The sequence below is a fragment of the Strongylocentrotus purpuratus genome, unplaced genomic scaffold (genome assembly GCF_000002235.5).
Source record: "Strongylocentrotus purpuratus isolate Spur 01 unplaced genomic scaffold, Spur_5.0 spur5_scaffold_6, whole genome shotgun sequence".
Lineage (NCBI taxonomy): Eukaryota > Metazoa > Echinodermata > Echinoidea > Camarodonta > Strongylocentrotidae > Strongylocentrotus > Strongylocentrotus purpuratus.
Genome location: NW_022145612.1, coordinates 42,296,026 through 42,315,830, shown reverse-complemented (window position 1 = coordinate 42,315,830; position 19,805 = coordinate 42,296,026). Strand labels below are relative to the sequence as shown.

Genomic DNA, 19,805 nt, shown 5'->3' with positions numbered 1-19,805 from the left:
GGGAGGGTGCTCTGGGGTAAATACAAGGTCTAGTTCAGGATTAGGAGGGGTGTAGGGGGTGAGACTGGAATGTTATTTGCAGGCATAAATTCTGGATACACATACTCATTTTCAAACAGTTCCTCTTCTTCTCCTCTTTGGTTGGGTTCTAAGTAAAGCCCATCATCAATGTACCCGCTTGCTCGATTTGAGCTGTCTTTTCTTGTCTCTCCATCGCTGCTTGAAGTTGGCTCTGTGTTTCTGGTAAGTGTGGCCCTTCTGGGATCTGGAATGAGTTCATAGTCATGGTCTCTACTGGATGTATCCGAGTCTTCACCGTCTTCCCTGTTCGGAGCATTTGCTTCAGTGTAGATGTTGGTTAGGTCCTCCTCCCCATCATCATTATTTTGGGGTAGAGCAGGCTTTGGTGAATTACTACGGCTATTTGAGGATGTTTTGGTTGGGAGAGCCATCGGTCTTGGTGGAGCTGGTCTTTTTGGCTTTGGGGTTGGAGAAGGTTCTGCAGGAGCTGGAGACTTTGGCTGGACTGGTGCTATTTTTGGAGATGGCGACTGTGCACGTGGTGTTGCAACATTTGGTTGAGGTGCACCAGGGGGAGGAGGAGGAGGAGCGCAACTAGGTCGTTTTGGGGAGGAACCCCTTCCCCTGTCTTTCAAGGTCTTCTTTGGAGAGGAGTGAGGTGAACGCCCATTGACAGGACTTCCTTGGCTCAAAGGACGTCCACTGATCTCCTGTGAGTTGCGATTGCTGGAAGTGCCATCCCTTTCTTCAAGGACAGAGGTAGAGGATGGTTTGTGGACAGGGCTTCCTTCTATAGAATTTCTCTGAGCTGGTATGGGAGGTTGTGCCTTTCTAAGCTTCAGCTGGGACACTGCCGCACCTGGCGGCTGCTTTTCGGTTTCTGGTTCAGATTCTTTTGCTATCAAGGTCTCTTCACTCTTAGACACTACTTTTTTTGGCTGTTCATTGGTGGATGTCTTTGATGGGGTCAGTCTGTCCTTATGCTCTGGTTCATCATCATTCTTTGGCTTATGATTTGCCATCTCTTCGCACGATTCACTGGTAACAATTTTTTCTCTTCCCTTTTCATCAATCTGCTGCTTTTGCTGGGGCGTTAGGTCAATAAATTCCCAATCTGAGGTATCAGGGTTCTCATTGTCAGAACTACAAGTAACCTGGTTGAGTTTTTTGCCCCTGATTGGTGAATTTTGTTTGCTCGTTCTACTTGATTCTGTTTTGACTTTTTCCTTTGCCTGTGAAGTCATATCAATGGTTTTGGCTCTGATTGGTTTTGGTCTTGGAGGTGGGCTCTGCAGCGATGCTTGATGAATCAACCCTTGAGGTTTACTTGGTGGAGGAGGCCGTGGTGGCTTTGGTTTTTGTTGAACCTCACCGTTAGATACCTTTCGCTTATCCTTGGGTGATTTCATGCTATCAAAAGCTAGTTGATCACAAGACTTCACAGCTCTCCTATTTCTCTTGAATGTACTCCTTTCATTGTTACTATTGTCTGAACTATCTCCAATTTTGCCACCATTCCTTTTTTCTCCTTCACTTTGAAGTTTTGTATGTCTCTCCAGTGACTTCTGTTGGCAAGATGTCTCTATGTTGCTCTCATCACTTCTTATCACATCAGTATTCAACTCACAGTTTGGATCACTCTCGGACATACTCTTAGCACGTCTTGGTGGCGCTATAGGATTGCGAGGGATTGTTTTCCTTGGAAGGATAGGAGGAGCTTTAGGCTCCTCTACAGGCTGATTAATCTTAGTTCCTGAAGAAACTGGAGAGGTTGGCTCATAAGTTGTTGATTTAAGAGTACTATGTTTCTCAGTAATATCCTTGTTGTTGTTGGATGGCTCACCACTAGAAGGCACAACTTCCGAAAGCTCTTCTGATTTATTGCTATTTCTTTGTGGAGGGTCCTCCTTAGGTACTTCGGTGCTTTGCTGCGCTGGGGGTTTGGATTTCACAGTTGGTTTGGAAGGAGAGCCCTGTGGAACAGGTATAACAGAAAGTTTCTTAGGTGGAAACGTTGGGCGCTGAGGTGTTGCTTTCTTTCCATTCTCAGAAGGTAGCTTTTCATTATCTTTATCAAAACTAGCGCTATCAATGGAACACATAGTGTTTCTCTTTGACAGCATAGCAAGACTAGGTTTCTTGGGACTTATGTGTGGCTTTGGTCGATGTGTAGGGACACTGGTGTTTGCATCTCTGTTCTCTGTTTCTATCTTGGTGCCTGTTGATGAATCATTTTGCTCAGCGCCTTTGGTGTCTGATGATACAAAACTTTGCTGTGTGTCTGATTCTCCATCTGTAACTGAGCTGGAAGATGCAGAATAGTCTGACATGGAAGAACTGGAGCGGTGCAATGGAGCTCGCACAGGAGACCATTTAGGAGACGTTCGTGGGCACACTTTAGGAGTGAGGTCAGATGAACCCAAGGTCAATCTCCTGACAGGTACATTTGGTCTCTCGCGAGGACTTGATGTGGTACCATTTGTGACCACATTACACTCATTGCCATTGGGTAATGTGGATGACGATAATTCTTCTGCAGGTTGAGATCGGTCCGATTCTTGTTGAGGGATGTTGCGCTTCGGCAGCACTCGAGGCCTGGGACTTGGTGCCACCTCACCTGGAGTGCCATTAGCTTTGATAGTCTTCCGTGGCCTCGGAGTTGGTCTGCTTGGACTACCTTTGGGTTTGGAAGCCTCGGGGTTGCTGGTCTGTATCTGTGGTGTCACCGGAGAGGAATCATCATTGGTTATGGTATCTGAGGAGGAGGTACTGGTGATGCTCTCGATGCTATCTCCTTCGATGAGTGTGTTCCTTGGTGATGTTACAGCAAGTCCTTTAGGCTTCGGGGCAAGGGATGGCTTCTTCGGGAGCGGGGGATGAGACGGTGGACTTGCAACCCCTGTTAAACAAAACAAAGAAAAGAGAAGAAGAGAATTGAGTCACAGTGCTAAATCATTCATACCACATGTAGCTTAATTTTGCACATTCACATTTTTTGCAAAAATAATGCACATGATAGCTGTGAAGCTGAAGAAGTAAATCAAATCATGAATCACTGCCTCCCTCCGAGTATGAAGCTCCCTTCAAACAACATAACAGGGACCAGAACGTTGTGCTTCTCAATACAGTAGGCATACATTTTAAAATTGAGTCTTTAATATTAATAGAAGCAAAAAATTCAACAAACTAATTTCTGAAATGTGATTGCTTTAATACAAGCTTGAAATCTTTTCTTTCTCCCCCCCCCCCCCCCCCAATTCTTGAGAAAAAAAATTAACCTTGGTCAGGCCATGTATTCATTTAGTAAAGATTTCTTGCATTAATTTCATTGCATATATTTTCAGGCAAAACATTCCCTAAGGAGTGCAAGTATAATGATTTATTAGGAGGGAAGCCAAAAATACATTGAAATGACTGCTTTCTTTACAGTTCTCTTTTTTTGTTGTTACCTCTCAATTCAAATCTTTTGTGAAGGTATTGAAAAGGTATTGAAAATGTAACCATATAAATTCTTCTATTTTTATTCACTGTCTTTCTTTCTTTTTGTATGTTTATTTTGCACTGATTAACAAAAATGCTTGGAGCGTCCACATAAGGGAGCAATTAAATATATTCATTTGTCAGCTTTATAATAGTAGCATTATATAAATTTATTTTCACTTCCCCTCTCACACCCCCCCCCCCCCACTCTCTCTCTCTCTCTCCCTCTCTCTCTCTCTCTCTCTCTCTCTCTCTTCTCACACACTCTCTCTCACACACTCTCTCTCTCTCTCTCTCTCTCTCTCTCTCTCTCTCTCTCTCTCTCTCTTCTCACACTCTCTCTCTCTCTTCTCACTCTCTCTCTCTCTCTCCCTCTCTCTCTCTCTCTCTCTCTCCCTCTTTCTCTCATTTTTTTTCTCTGTAAATGTCCTATGAAGGGGATTTGAAATCTGCTCCAGCGTATTGGGTCTGTAGGGCCTATTTACAGATCCCAAAGACCATTTTGAAAAACCAATGATTTTTTTTGGTTAACAGGTAGGCTCGAAAAGAGAAGGCCAAGCTCGATTCTGGCACATTTGTTGGATTTATACAACAAAGCGGAATGTAGCCAGTGCCCTGTTGCATAAAACTTAGCATTGATGGTAATCTTGCCATCAGTGGCAACTACCATGGTAACAGGGCTAAACAGCCAATCAAAATCAAGGTTTCCATGGTAGTTACCATTGATGGCAAAGTTACCATCAATGATAAGTTTTGTGCAACGGGTCCCTGGTCTTTTTTTTTTTAGCGTAACAGTCTACCATTTACACTACTGGAAAAACCCATGGAAAACCGTCAAATTTTGCTCATACAGGTTTTGGGCGTGAGAAGTGCGCATCTGCGCCTCGTCGGTGCTCTGCATATCCTGCATGCATTAGCGTGCACAGAGGCAAGGAGAGTCGACACGTGACAAAAACAGATATCTCATTGAAGTTTTCTTTTACACTGCAAAAAATTTAGCAGGCTTAAAAAAAAAAAACACACCTCTGGAGTGTTGTTTTTTTTGCTGGTGGTTGCATAGCGACTACTGGCGAAACACCGGAATCTGAGAAAAACTGACCATTTTAGGTTGCATTGTAAATGCAGCTGATGTTAAAAAGATATCATTCATAATCATTTGAGTTGTGAGTTGTGTGCAACTGGGTTTTACAAAGGATTTACAAGAGATATTGTCTCAATATCTCAAAGTCTCAATAACTAAAAATGGGGAACATAACATGCATACTGTGAGAAAGAGTGCTTCCTTTGATAGATTTGTTTAAATTTTGATGTCATCAATGTACTAATCAAATACGCATGAGCTCAATGCCTGTTAAGAGAATCATCAATTTAAACCTAAGAACCCTTTTTCATTTGCTCTAAATTCATTCTCTTACTGAATTTTAAAAAAAATGTTAGGCTAATTACTGGTTAACACATGATTTTTCAAAGCTTGCGAGCAGACCTATAACGTCTTACATTGTAAGTATTTCTAATGGACAGTTTGACTGATTTTGTTTAAAATGAGCTCTTGCTGTCTATTTTCCCCTTTATTTCTGCATTATCTGAATCTCATTACTATAATGTACTTCATTAAAGGCAATATTCAACAGGAAATAGCAGATTCAAAGAGTTGCAATGCATCAGCGCCGCTACACGCGGTTAATAACACGTTCCTGGGTGCTAATCACCAATCAAGCGTTGATTTCTCTTTGCCCTGTTATGTAATAAGCAGAACAAAGCCTGCATAATATTAGGTCCATGATGATATACAGGGCAGCATTCTAATTATTTGCACAATTGATTTACCAAGGAGCTTGCGTCATTCCATTTAGAAATAGTGGAAAGAAGGAATGGGGAGGTACTCTCAAACAAGCTTTTCATAGTTTCAAGCATACACAGAACAATGCTTCAATATCTCGCTCAAGTCAAGATGGGAAGATGGCATTTAATTTATATCATAAACACTTGACTCTTACACTGAATAGTGTAACAAACTTATATTAATGAACTTTCAACTGTATATATTTTAAACTTAGCTTATATCACTTCTGTAGTTGACGAAGGATCACAAGTACCTGATTTATCAATTCTCTTGATCACTCCTATGTAACTTTAATACTGACAAGGATTGAAGATAATAATGTAAGAAATATAAGCCTACACAAAAAAAATGTTGAGTAATAGTCAAAGAGGTGTTTTGTGCAGCAGCAGTAGTCGATAAGGCTTTCCTTGATTGTAATGTCAGATACATTATTTCACTCAGTAAGTTAAGATACCATATATGAGTTATTCTGTATCAATAATATTTACAGACACAGATGTATAAAAAATTAAAAAAAAGAATTTGCTTTTCAGTTCAATTTTACGAGATCTCCTCCAAACAAATAATTTTTCTCTCTACAAGCTTTCAATTCTAGAGTGTGTCTGATTCTTATTCATAAATGGTATTGGTATTAACGGAAATGTTTGATGTGTCTAAAGAGGTTTCATTAGTATGGCCATACATGCAAGTAATATGTTATTATCAATGACACTGTTTCCGCCTTTCAAAGGAATCAAGTATCGACGTGTGAAGTTTGCAGATTGGTACAATTTCAAATATGACGATTCAACCAAGCCTATAAAATGCTATTATGTATAGGCCTACTTTAAAGACACATCTCTCTGAATTATACAAACCAAAATCATCTAGAAGAATACAGATCCGTGCAACACGATTCTAATCTCTCTTTTGGGAGGCCATGAATGCTTGTCTTTAACGAATCAAGGCATTCTTAATTAATCACGCGGGAATTTTGTTTTATCTCTAATGCCTTCGTATTTGCACGATGCTGCCTAGGCTACACTCTGATAATTTCTACTAATCCCAGCTTAGCAGAAACTATCTTACTCATATCAACGACGAAGCATAACAACTGAAAATGACCTTCAATATCATATGCCTTTGAAATGCCTGGAGGCTGGACGATGCTGGTACCATGATAGTGGAAAAATAATAATTCTTGACCAATGATACCTTCAAGGCTTCATGACAAGGGAGGGGTATTTGCATGGATCTAAGGGCATGTTCATGCTTCACTTTTTCTGGCCAGAATCAGGCATCTGTTACGCGTTTAGTTTAAAACACGGTTGCGTCCATGCTTACTTTTGTAGAATCACCGAAAAACGGCGATCACGATCGCTGATCGTAAACTCACAAAAAGATGCGTTTACAATTTGTAAACGCGTTTAAATGGGGTCAACGCACTGACCTCTAGTGGGTCTACGCATGGACCATGGTCTATATAGCATGCGCATTTCAAGGTTGCGAATCCAGCTGCTAGGCCAATTAAGGCCACCAAGGGAGAATTGCCTGGAGAAGTGAGCATGAACAGTACACCGTGGAACTGAGATTACGATGAGCGTTTACGATGAGCGTTACAAATCGCTCATTCTACCTTCAAAATCAAGCATGAACGCGCCCTATATCTCTTATAGCTCCATGGTATTTGTATGACTACTGATAGAAAGTTGAGTTCTGGGAAGAGGTGATAAATAAGTTGTGAGCATTATCATTGTTATTATGCAATTGTGAAAGAACATCAGATAAAAAATGTTCCCTGAAAAGCATGGCTCTTCAAATGCCTTAATATTCTAAATATGGCATGTAACATCATAAAAAAATCGGGACAGATATTTATGCCACATGTTTGTGTAGTCCTATATCTTTCTGCGTATAGTGTTCGTAATTTTACCAAGACTAGGCCAAATTTCTTATCATTTTGAGAACTCCAGAACTACAGTACACACCAATACTTATCAACCTTTTCTGATCGATTCCACAACGTTTCTTTCACAATGCAATCGCATGACCAGAACCGAACTTTATCTTTAAAGATAATACAAAGTTTTGGGAAATTTTGAGAGTTGGGTGGATAGTGAATCTTTACAATTTTGATATATTTGGATATATTTGGATGTCCCTGTGGATGTATTATAAGCACTAACAAAATTAACCCCTAAAACACTTCTGTTTTCGAGAAAAATTTAATATAAAAATTTACCGGTGCTCCCGGTAAATTTTGATAAATTTCAAATAGCGCCCAGGACCGTACAATGGTAGCTGCGACCATGACAATCTCAGAATATGTAGTTGTGATATATAATTTCCAAACGGGAATAGCTAATCGGTCGATTTTAATCAAGAAACAGTGTTTCATAGCTAAATTGATATCTTGACCGTGAGAGGGAGCTATACAACATAAAGAGTTTATTATTTATAATTTCATAATTTTAGACTCGATTTCAACCGGGACAACGATCAATTAATATTGTAGGAACGCATATGCTTCCAGTATGTTAATTTGAACCAAATTCATGACCCCATACCAAAACTTTGTAATACCTTTAATTGAGAAATGTTCAAGCATAGAAAGTGTCAAAATAAAGCACTGTGGATTGATAGGTGTGATGTCCTTTGGGAATATTGAAGTTCTGAATAAATTGCTGATACCGGTAACTTAATTTGTCAAAAAAGGTGAATAACTAAATGTTACTGACAGGAAGTTTTCTCCTGTGTTGATAAAATCATGTAACGATAAGTTGGGAAATGCTGACGTCATAGACGAGGCTTTTGGGGGAATTGACATGTATTTGACTATTGAGGGCGTTTCTTCGCATGCCACTGATTTTCCTTGTTTGGAACGGTCTGACGACCGTGAGGTTGTGATGATAAATTAATTCTTTTTGATGAGCCCTACGTTGTAAGTAGACAATTACATTGCTATTCCTTTAAAGAGTTGTTGAGTGATAATCAGTGATAATTTCTATTAATTATGTTGATGGTTAGTGATGTAAATTTGTTGCGAAAGATTTGTATTGAAGTACGTAATGTAGCAGTGGTATACATAATACGTGCAAGTAATGCATGCATGCACTGTACACGTTTAGTGACCGGAAGTAGTCACGCCTCTTTTGTTAGTTGACAGATTATGAAGTGAGCCATGATAAATAAGGCTGTATGATAGCTGAAGCATATTATTTCTTACAAGGTTGATATAAATGTTCAAGCTGGTTATTAGTGATGAATAATAAATAAATGTCTCATTTAGGGAGATAAAAGTTAGGCTTTGAATACATTGTTTATAAGTATTTTGCTAAGCTAAACTTGGGCCTTGTGTTGTGAAATTAGGGTTTTGAGAGCATTGCTTTGACCGGTTATTGTTTACATATTTGAAAGTCAGTGCTAGGATAGAAGCAAGCAAGCCTTTTGTATCAAATAATTGTATTTAAGATCAGATATTGTTTCAGGAGAGGTTTTTGGATATGACACAAATAATTGACACAAACAAGTTAATTCATATTCAGTGATGCATTTATTGATTGAGACCAGACAAGATGGATAATTATTGTAACAATAATGTCATTGATAAGCATGTGTACATGTATTCCAGTATTGATTGGATGTTTCCTTTATTTGTTTTGTTCAATTACAGATTGAACCGTGCTGATACGTGCTGAAGTATCTTGACAGCGTGGTCTCATACTGGGTTTAGAACTTTGTGTCCTGCTTGATTATTTATCGTCACAGTGTCCCCAACATCAAGTTCAATAACGCTTCATCAGGATGAATGCAGCAGGTCAACTTCAAGCTGCTGGTGGGCAGTCTGAGGTCAGACAGGAAGATGAAAACCAGGAAAAGAAACAGGAAAAAGTGTTGGAGGTGAATCCTGAAGACTCGGTGAGTCAGTGTGTCAGCCATACTAGCTCTGCTTCGTCAGCCATGTTGAAAGCTATGTCCAGAAAGGCAGCCCTAGCAGCTGAAGCAGCTGCTATAGAAGAACGCCAACAGCTAGAACTTGAGGAATTTCAACTAACGCAGCGTAAGTTGAGATTATCGATGCAGACGAAGCTCAGGGTTGCAGAAGCAGAAGAACAGATATACCTAGAGTTTGAGAATAAGAAGTTAGGAATAAGCTTTCCTGAGAAAGAACAGGATGAAACCTTACCATACACTCCTGGCAAGGTGGTGACAGAGACTGTTGTTCCTACTAAGTCTACGAAGTGTAAGCCTATCACAGCAGATAGGTCTGACCATGGACAACCGCTGACCATGAGTGATGATTCAGATGTAGTCACCCTACTGAAGGAAGGACAACAGGAGCAACGCCGTCTTTGGGAGGTGATGCAGCTGCCTAAGGCCGAGTTGACGCCTTATGACGGAAATCCCCTAGAATTTTGGGAGTTCTGGCGGAGTTTCGAGGACAACATTGACTCTAGTTCGTGCGGAGATAGGACGAAGCTAACTCGCCTCTTATACTATTGTCGAGGGGAACCTAAGAGACGTTTGAGTCCTTGCTTATTAATGAACGCATCACAAGGATATTCAACAGCAAAGCGACTTCTGATTGAAAGATTTGGAGACCCAGTTGTCATCACAGACTCCTGGATGAAGAAGATAACATTTGGGAAGCAGATTGGCCCTCGTGACAAGAAAGGTCTAAGAGAGCTGGCAGATGACATGAGTGTCTGCCTTATGTCGTTTCAAGCAATGGGATTCGAACAGGAACTCTCCCCTCAGAAGGTGCTTCTCCCACTGGCGGAGAGACTGCCTTTCCATTTAAAAGGGAAGTGGCTGAGCAGAGTTGGAGCGATTCGGCGCCAGGAGAGAATCCCAAGATTTGAAGATCTGATGTACTTTGTGCAGGAGGCTGCGCAGGAAGTTAATGACCCGGTGTATGGAGAGCTGATGACTGGTCAGAGTGAGCAACGCACGCCTTCTCGAAGTGGGAAGTCAAAGGGCTCCTTCTCTACATCTTCCACTGCAAAGCCTGTTGAACTACATGTAGAGTGTTTCCAGTGCAAGGGTAACCATAGGCTGTGGGATTGTAAGCAGTTTAAGGACTTGCCTCCTAAGGATAGAATGCGGTTAGCAAGGAACAAGGGACTGTGTTTTAACTGTCTAAGACGAGGTCATATGATAGGAGCATGTAGTAGCAAGAGGACTTGCTCAGTAGATGGTTGCACAAGGAAGCACAATAAGCTTCTCCATATGACAGAACCTGATGGCGGCACACAAAATAGAAATGTGGAGCAAGAAGCCTCCTGTAGTTCCACAGGGGCCGGCAGGAAAAGTGTGCTCCCTATAGTGCCTGTGAGGGTGAAGGCAGAAGGCTGCCAAGTTATGCTGTGGACATATGCATTGCTGGACCAAGGGTCAACAAGTACATTTTGTTCAGCAAGTTTAGCAAGGTCACTCGGTGCTAAGGGAGTCAAAGGGAAGCTTCTACTAACGACCCTTGATCGTAAAGAAAGTACTGTCCACACTGAAGCCGTCAGTTTGGTTGTGGACTCCGGAGATAACAGCAAGCAGATCAAGATGTTATGTGTGTACACAAAGGAAAATATCAACGTCAAGGGTGTACACATGGCCACAGTCGATGACATCAAAGGACTGACCCACCTAAGAGGGATTGACATCCCTGTGGCCACTGAAGATGAGGTGGGACTGGTCATCGGTCAAGACGTCCCAGAAGCTCTGATGCCTCTAGAGGTTAGACATGGAGAGAAAGGACCATACGCAGTAAGGACGTGCCTTGGGTGGTCACTCCATGGTCCACTCAGCCGAGCATGTGAAATGAACACTCCAGTGTATGCTACGAACACCTTCATCGAAGGAGATCTGTGCCTCGAGAGACAGTTAGAGAGGTTCTGGAAGCTTGAGACCCCTGATCCTTTCAAGGAAGAGAGAGCTATGTCAAGGAATGATGTCAAGGCCTTGGCAGAGTGGGAGCAGGGCATCTGCATAGAGGAAGGTCATTATCAGCTCCCTATCCCGTTCAAGAAGAGACCTCCAGATCTCCAGAATAACCGATGGTTGGCTGAAAGGAGACTCCAAAGTCTTGGAAGAAGGCTTAGTCAGAGTGATGGTCTCCTTCAGAAGTATACAGATGGCATGGCAGACCTTTTGAAGAAGGGATATGCAGAGGAGGTCAATGAACTTGACAGTAAGAAGGAATGCGAATGGTATTTGCCACATCACCCGGTATTCCATCCCCAGAAACCGGGAAAAGTGAGAATAGTCTTCGATTGTGCATCAGCATGGAAAGGTTTGTCACTGAATGATGTGGTTAATCAGGGACCAGATCTGACTAACAAGCTGATCGGAGTGCTGTTGAGGTTTAGAACTGCGCCAGTGGCTTTGATGGCAGACATTGAAGCGATGTTTCATCAAGTTCGTGTGCCAGCGCCAGACCGAGATGTACTGAGATTCTTATGGTGGCCAACAGGTGACTTGAAGGAAGATCCATGTGTCTACAGAATGTGTGTGCACTTATTCGGTGGGACTTGGAGTCCCAGCTGCTGTAGCTATGCCTTACGACGCACAGCTGAAGACAACAAGGGTGAATTCTCTCCTGAAGCAGTAAAGGCAGTGACTAGGAATTTCTATGTGGACGACTGCTTAATCTCCACTAAGGATGAGGAAGATGCCATACGACTAGCACAAGAATTGAAAGGCCTGCTAGAGAAGGGAGGCTTTAACCTGATCAAGTGGACAAGTAACAACCGCAAAGTTGTGGAAGCCATCCCAGTGGAGGATAGAAGTAAACAAGTTAAGGACTTAGATCTTAGCAAGGAAGCACTACCAGTTGAAAGAGCCCTGGGGATCAAATGGGATGTGCAAGAGGACCGTCTAGAGTACAAGACATTGATAAAGGAGAAACCACTGACAAGAAGGGGTTTGCTTAGCATTGTGTCAAGCATTTATGACCCGCTTGGCTACCTGAGTCCCTTTATCTTGAGAGCTAAGCTGTTGATGCAGAAGTTAGCAACAAAGAAGTTAGGATGGGATGACCCAATTCCAGATGTTGGACTGCAGTTATGGCAGCAGTGGGTAAAGCAACTTCCTGAAGTAGAAAACTTCAAGGTGCCAAGATGTGTGGTTCCTGCAGGATATGGTGCCAAGACAGAGCATCAGTTACATCACTTTGCTGATGCATCCGAAGATGCCTATGGAGCGGTGACATACCTGGTGGTAAGGAACTCTAAAGGGCAAGTCTGTAGCAGTCTTGTCTTTGCCAAGTCTCGCCTCGCTCCAGTGAAGAAGACTACGATTCCTCGTCTCGAATTGATGGCTGCTACTGTTGCGGTGAAGTCAGATGTCTTAGTGAGGAGAGAACTGGATCTACCACTAAAAGACTCTGTGTTCTGGACTGACAGCATGATTGTATTGGCATACATTAAGAATGAAGACAAAAGGTTTCACACCTTTATTGCCAATAGACTGTCTATGATTCACTCTGCCAGTGATGTAAAGCAGTGGCATCATGTCAACACGAAAGAGAATCCGGCTGATGACGTCAGTAGAGGCATGAGTGCTAGGGATCTCGTGGCTAGTGAGAGATGGCTTCATGGGCCAAAATTCATCCTGTTGACTGAAGAGCAGCAGAGCCAAGATCCAGAAGCTGATGATATCCTACTAAACGATGATCCTGAAGTAAAAACTGTGAAGGCTTATGCCGCTGAGACTGATGTTGATGTACCAATTGCGGCTACTGATGAACTGTTGAGCTACTTTTCAGATTGGTGCAAACTAAAGAAGGCAGTAGCTAGAATCTTGCAGTTTCGGGGATATCTTCTGTGCAAGGTGCGGAAGGAGGTATTTGACTGTAAGGTGCTTCTTACAGTGGATGACATGAGAGAGGCTGAGCAGGCAATCCTGAAATATGTTCAGCGCCTGGCATACCCAGCTGAATACCAGGCAATTGAGGAGAAGCCAGCCTTGAATGGAAAGCAGAGGGCTAGTAAGTTGAAGAAGTCCAGCCCTCTCTATAAGTTAGACCCTATGATGAGCAGAACTGGGTTGCTGTGTGTTGGAGGCCGCCTTAGGAATGCAGAGCTGAGTGACGAGATGAAGCATCCCATCATCTTACCACCCAAGCATCACGTGGTAACACTGTTAGTGAGACATGTTCATGACATGGGACATTTAGGCAGAGAGCATGTCCTATCGATGCTGAGGCAGCGATTCTGGTTGATCAGAGGGAGGTCTACTGTGCGACAGGTGAAACGGGACTGTTTTAAGTGTAAACGCCTGTCGTCTCCAACTCTCGGGCAGAAGATGGCTGATTTACCTAGTGATCGTGTGGCGTTTGACAAGCCACCATTTACTAATGTTGGAGTGGACTGCTTTGGCCCTTATCTTGTCAAACAGGGCAGAAGCCAAGTGAAGAGATATGGCTGTATCTTCACTTGCCTATGTGTGAGAGCCGTACACATAGAGATCTTGCATTCTATGGACACTGATTCATTTCTGAACGCTCTTCATCGATTCATGGCTCGCCGTGGAAGACCAGAGCTCATCAGATCTGACAACGGCACGAATTTCGTCGGAGCAGAGAGAGAGCTGCGAGAGGGGTTAAGTAGATGGAACCAGCAGAGAATTCATGACCATCTACTCCAGAAAGGCATTGAATGGAGGTTTAACCCACCAGCGGCCTCGCACATGGGTGGATGTTGGGAACGCCAGATAAGAACGACGAAGAAGGTGCTCGGTGCCTTGATGAGACAGCAAGTGCTGTCTGACGAGAACTTATCAACGCTGATGTGTAAGGTGGAGTCCATCATCAACGGGCGCCCTCTGACGGTAGTGTCGGATGATGCGGTGGATCCAGAACCCCTCACTCCGAATCATTTGCTCCTGCTGCGGGGTAATGGTACTGGGCCGCCTGACCTCTTCGAGGCACGAGATGTCTATAGCAGGCGACGATGGAGACAGGTTCAGTACCTTAGTGACATTTTCTGGCAGAGATGGAGGAAAGAGTATCTTCCTACACTCCAAGCGCGACAAAGGTGGAACGAGCGTGAGCGTGATGTTAGCGTGGGTGACATCGTTCACATCATGGAAGAAGCACCACGAAACCACTGGGCTGTCGGTCGCGTTGTAGAGATTTTCCCAGGCAAGGATGGGCTAGTTAGGTCAGTTAGGGTGCAAACCAAATCATCGACCCTTGTTAGGCCAATTCATAAGCTGTGTCTTTTGGAATCAGTGAATCATAGATAGGTATATTCTATCCCCAGATAGGTACAAGTTTTACCCCTGTGTTTGTTTCTTAGAGCACTCTATTTGACAGAACTGAACTTCGATAGAGAGACATTTCAAGATGAATAGACATTTTGACAAATGAACAGAGAAATCAAAGTACAGTTTACACCATGGACTGTTATTTGAAAGGACTAATAATTCTGCATAGAGTGGACTCATTTATTACTCTGAAAAAGGACATTTCAAGTATTCACCTGTATAGCAGGCTAGTGGACTGGTTGCTTAGCAACAGGAGCCTTATTGGACTCTTTTTCGTACAGACAACACATCAATATCAAATTTATGTATCGATGTGCATGTATATTGTTGTGATGTTTGTTTTATATACATGTATTAACATTATTCAACAGGTTGTTTTCAAGATAGAAATCACTATTTTATCATGCAATTGCATTTTGTGCAGAGATTTACTTTCTAAAGAGGGAGATTATTTTAAAAGGAGATGAGAATTGATCAATATTGATGTTTTCTGACATTGCAAGAAATTGCTAAACTATGGGATTCTTAGGAGTAAAATATTTGAGAATATGGAATTTTCTTTAGATCTGTGTTGTCTTCCAGTATATACACATTTACTGCAAACAAATTAACATATTGATAATGTGTTTCAGGTACAAGTAAAGACAGTCATGTGTAACAGAGCATTTAAATTGTCAAAATATTTTTTTTTTTTTTTGATATATGATGTTATAAATGATTGCCTTTAGCTCACATTTAAGGGGCCGGTATGTTACTGACAGGAAGTTTTCTCCTGTGTTGATAAAATCATGTAACGATAAGTTGGGAAATGCTGACGTCATAGACGAGGCTTTTGGGGGAATTGACATGTATTTGACTATTGAGGGCGTTTCTTCGCATGCCACTGATTTTCCTTGTTTGGAACGGTCTGACGACCGTGAGGTTGTGATGATAAATTAATTCTTTTTGATGAGCCCTACGTTGTAAGTAGACAATTACATTGCTATTCCTTTAAAGAGTTGTTGAGTGATAATCAGTGATAATTTCTATTAATTATGTTGATGGTTAGTGATGTAAATTTGTTGCGAAAGATTTGTATTGAAGTACGTAATGTAGCAGTGGTATACATAATACGTGCAAGTAATGCATGCATGCACTGTACACGTTTAGTGACCGGAAGTAGTCACGCCTCTTTTGTTAGTTGACAGATTATGAAGTGAGCCATGATAAATAAGGCTGTATGATAGCTGAAGCATATTATTTCTTACAAGGTTGATATAAATGTTCAAGCTGGTTATTAGTGATGAATAATAAATAAATGTCTCATTTAGGGAGATAAAAGTTAGGCTTTGAATACATTGTTTATAAGTATTTTGCTAAGCTAAACTTGGGCCTTGTGTTGTGAAATTAGGGTTTTGAGAGCATTGCTTTGACCGGTTATTGTTTACATATTTGAAAGTCAGTGCTAGGATAGAAGCAAGCAAGCCTTTTGTATCAAATAATTGTATTTAAGATCAGATATTGTTTCAGGAGAGGTTTTTGGATATGACACAAATAATTGACACAAACAAGTTAATTCATATTCAGTGATGCATTTATTGATTGAGACCAGACAAGATGGATAATTATTGTAACAATAATGTCATTGATAAGCATGTGTACATGTATTCCAGTATTGATTGGATGTTTCCTTTATTTGTTTTGTTCAATTACAGATTGAACCGTGCTGATACGTGCTGAAGTATCTTGACAGCGTGGTCTCATACTGGGTTTAGAACTTTGTGTCCTGCTTGATTATTTATCGTCACAGTGTCCCCAACACTAAATGTTCAAATATTTATACACGAGTACTCTATGGAGAAGTGTAATCATAGAACTTATATCAAGCAAAACAAATCTTTCTCCTCAGTTTTACAATTTCTATTTTTTTATTTTAAAGAATTGTATCTTTAGACTTGTTTTGATCAAAGGTGTCAGATGTACTTACATGTAGAGAATTAGAAATTTACATCACTGATATCAGGGAGTTGCAAAAAAATACACCTCGGAACTCCTCCAAACAACTGGTATCCAAGACTAGAATAGAACAATAAATGTTTTAGCAGACAGGCACACAAACAGGATAACCAACTCAATGGGGAAAGAAAAGAAAGAAATTCTGCTATCAATTTACCTCTTACATAATAGGGTACCCAGTTTATCTTGGGGGCCATTATCAGTAGATTACCCTGACCCCCAACTGACCTCCTAAATGTGCCTGGTAAGAAGACCCTGGCAATCAAAAAAGAGGAGGGCTTGTTGGAGGAAGGGGGAACCATAGACGTCTATGGGGGAACACAGCACGCCCCTCTACCCATGGTACTGGGTGGGAAACGTGACCCTCTTGAACCAACAAGAAACTCCGAGGTAAGAAGGCCTCCGCCCTTCAAAATTCTTCTTCTTGCATAAGTTGGGATCTCAAAATAGATTCTTCTTGTTATCACTGCCCTGATATATTCAGCAAACTGGCCAAAGATAAGAAACCAATTATCTTGACTGGATAAAAGACTTCCTTCATTTTATTAACTACATGTAGCCTATAGGCTATAGGCTATAGGCTATACATGCAACTCAACGGAGATTCGACCACTCCATTTCCCTTTCAGAGAAAATTTGAAAGGTAACACCACAAATACACCCATATACACCCATAAAGGAAGATTATTTCATGAACTGTTATGATTGAGGGGGTACATTTATACTGTTTTCAGTATTCTAAACATTTTCATCAGAAAAAAAATCAAGTCCATGAAGCACCTCACAGTGACATCACAGTGACATCAACAATGTAATTGTCCACCTGAAGAGACCACAACAGGAACTCATACATCATGCTACACACCATGTTCTAGAAAATAAAAGTCATGTGCCCTGACTTTATTCCCTCTCTCCCTTTCTTTAGGCCCCAATGTCCAGTTTTTTTTATTGCTCCACAGGAGCTAAAACCATGGGAGGTGAGGAAACTGAAAATTCCAACCAATTTGCGGTTTTGAGCAGCTCAAGGTTTTTTTTAAACCTTTACTTACTGGACATTCAAAGTATAACCAGAGAGTTGGAAAAGAGAGAACAAGAGAAAAAGAGAAAGAGAGAGAGAGAGAGAGAGAGAGAGAGAGAGAGAGAGAGAAGAGGAGAGGCAGTTTTATACCTGTAGGGAATAATTTTCCAAAAATCTCTTTTATGTGACAGAGCATGAGGGAAGGAAAAATCTCTTTTTTTTTCTAGTCATTATTTCTCAGTTTGGAAGTCCTAAAAAAACACAAAGAATGTTCTTTAAAATATCAAGGGGTCAATATCTTGAGAGTCACTGGCATTTTAACAGTCCTTGACAAATGTACTAGTAATACTGTGTCATGAGGCCTGCCCTCATCAGCTCGAGTTTGCCAAATAACCCGCTTTTCAGACTCTGGATATTATCCCGAAGCTTAAAATTACATCTTCACCAGACTGATATGCTCATCACAAACTAGCTCGGACGGGCGCAAATTAGCCCGCTATTTCCCAAATAGCAGGATATTTTGGAAACAAGACCAAGATTTCTCAGGATATTTTCTTGACCAAATATCATGCTAATTGCAACTGCGGGCTGATGTGGATGCACATTAGCTGGATAATTTGCAATAGAGATAGTTAAAATAGTGGGTTATTTGGCAAACTCAAGCTAATGGAAATAGGCTTGTTGACTAGTCTGTGAGATGAAATTGAAAGAAACATCAGCTAAATGAAAGATAAACTCCAGTACTGGTAAAAAAAAAAAATTAAAAAATTCTCACAGAATCAAACGAAACTTACACTGAATGTTCAAGATTAAAAATAAATGACATGTGCCAAACAATTTTGGAAGAAAATGTATACTGGCTGAGTAATGAGCATAGAAAGACAAGGAAATCAAGGTAGTACTAGCCCCGACACCATGTGTGTTGTCCCATATATAGCTTTCTATGTGAGTGCTTGTTACTTTACCAAGACTCGGTCAAATTTATTATGATTTTGATGACTCCAGAACCTTGCAGTGCACACCAATACTTACATGCTACATGATCAACCGTTTCTGATCCTTTCCACACCTTTTCTTTCACAATGCAATCGCATTACCAGTACTAAAGTTTATCTTTAAGTTTGGAGGAAGTTTATGAGCTATCTTTAATGTGCTCTTTAAGATGCAAGCATGTATGTACAGGCATAGTGTGTGTTTTTTTTTTAATTGGACCCTCATTAAAAAAGTTGAAGGTTTGTTTGAGTCTTTGCTTGGTCAAGTTGGTGAGACATGTAATATTGAGTGCCCACAACTCCTTGGTATAACCAAACAGATAAAATATGGCCATGGACCTACGTGTTATGACAGTCACATGATCAAGTTGTCATTTGCCTCCAATATACAATAATACATGTACATACATGTGTTGGATTCTGAAAGTTGAAAGTTGAATTGATGTTCATGTCACTAAAACTGTACACATTGATACATAAACTCATTCATTTTCTAATCAAACTATCAGATTTGTTAGTTTAATTTTGTTTGTTGTATGTTTGCTGTTTCATTAGTCTTAGAACTAATTTGAAATTAAAATTTTATAGCGTTCAACCAACTCCTCTACCAAAACGTTTCTGATTAAACATTTTATTTAAAGAAAACTGGCCAGAAATTTGAATTACAGTGACAAATCAATTAGTAATTAACTGCATCATCATATATCATGAAAATATCTGATTGTGTATGCTACACACAACACTCATAAACAGACGACAATCCCATCAGCTGGACACACAAGACTAGCAAAACATGAGCCCATTCATGATTTTGGTTTTCAACCTTTCACCCCCCCCCCCACCCCCTTTTCCCTCTGTCTCTCTGTCTTTCTCTCTCTCTCTCTTTCTCTTTCTCTCCTTCACTGACCAGAGACCTTGAGCCCACCCAGATGGTCAGCAAGAATGTAGGAAGAGCTGAAGAAAGGAATTTATATGACTGGACATTTGATAGAGGTGCTATTCAAATCAGAAGTTTAGTTTCATGTAACAGAACATCAATGATTTGTGGAAATACATTCATATATGTTCATTCATGTAAATGAGCTTTCAATAATTAAAACTACAAGTGTATCACCCTAACAGTTGATTTTCAAAATTTATACAAGTTAACCTAGCAGCAAGCTATTACATTCACATGTTAATATATCTTTGTATCTCAATAGTCAAAATGCAAATT

The 19,805-nt window shown here is 40.9% G+C and overlaps 2 protein-coding genes across 2 annotated transcripts; one reads left to right on the top strand and one right to left on the bottom strand.

Moving 5' to 3' along the window:
* Positions 1–11: 11 nt before the first annotated feature.
* Positions 12–16,799, bottom strand: LOC115919139 (serine/arginine repetitive matrix protein 1-like). The gene is made up of 2 exons (XM_030972028.1): positions 16,551–16,799; positions 12–2,920 (listed from the first exon to the last, which is right to left on the bottom strand). The coding sequence occupies exon 2, from the start codon at positions 2,349–2,351 to the stop codon at positions 30–32; it is 2,322 nt and encodes a 773-aa protein (XP_030827888.1). The 5' UTR covers positions 2,352–2,920; positions 16,551–16,799; the 3' UTR covers positions 12–29.
* Positions 9,128–13,584, top strand: LOC105439021. The gene is made up of 2 exons (XM_031000011.1): positions 9,128–13,458; positions 13,494–13,584. The coding sequence occupies exons 1-2, from the start codon at positions 9,128–9,130 to the stop codon at positions 13,582–13,584; spliced, it is 4,422 nt and encodes a 1,473-aa protein (XP_030855871.1).
* Positions 16,800–19,805: the final 3,006 nt, after the last annotated feature.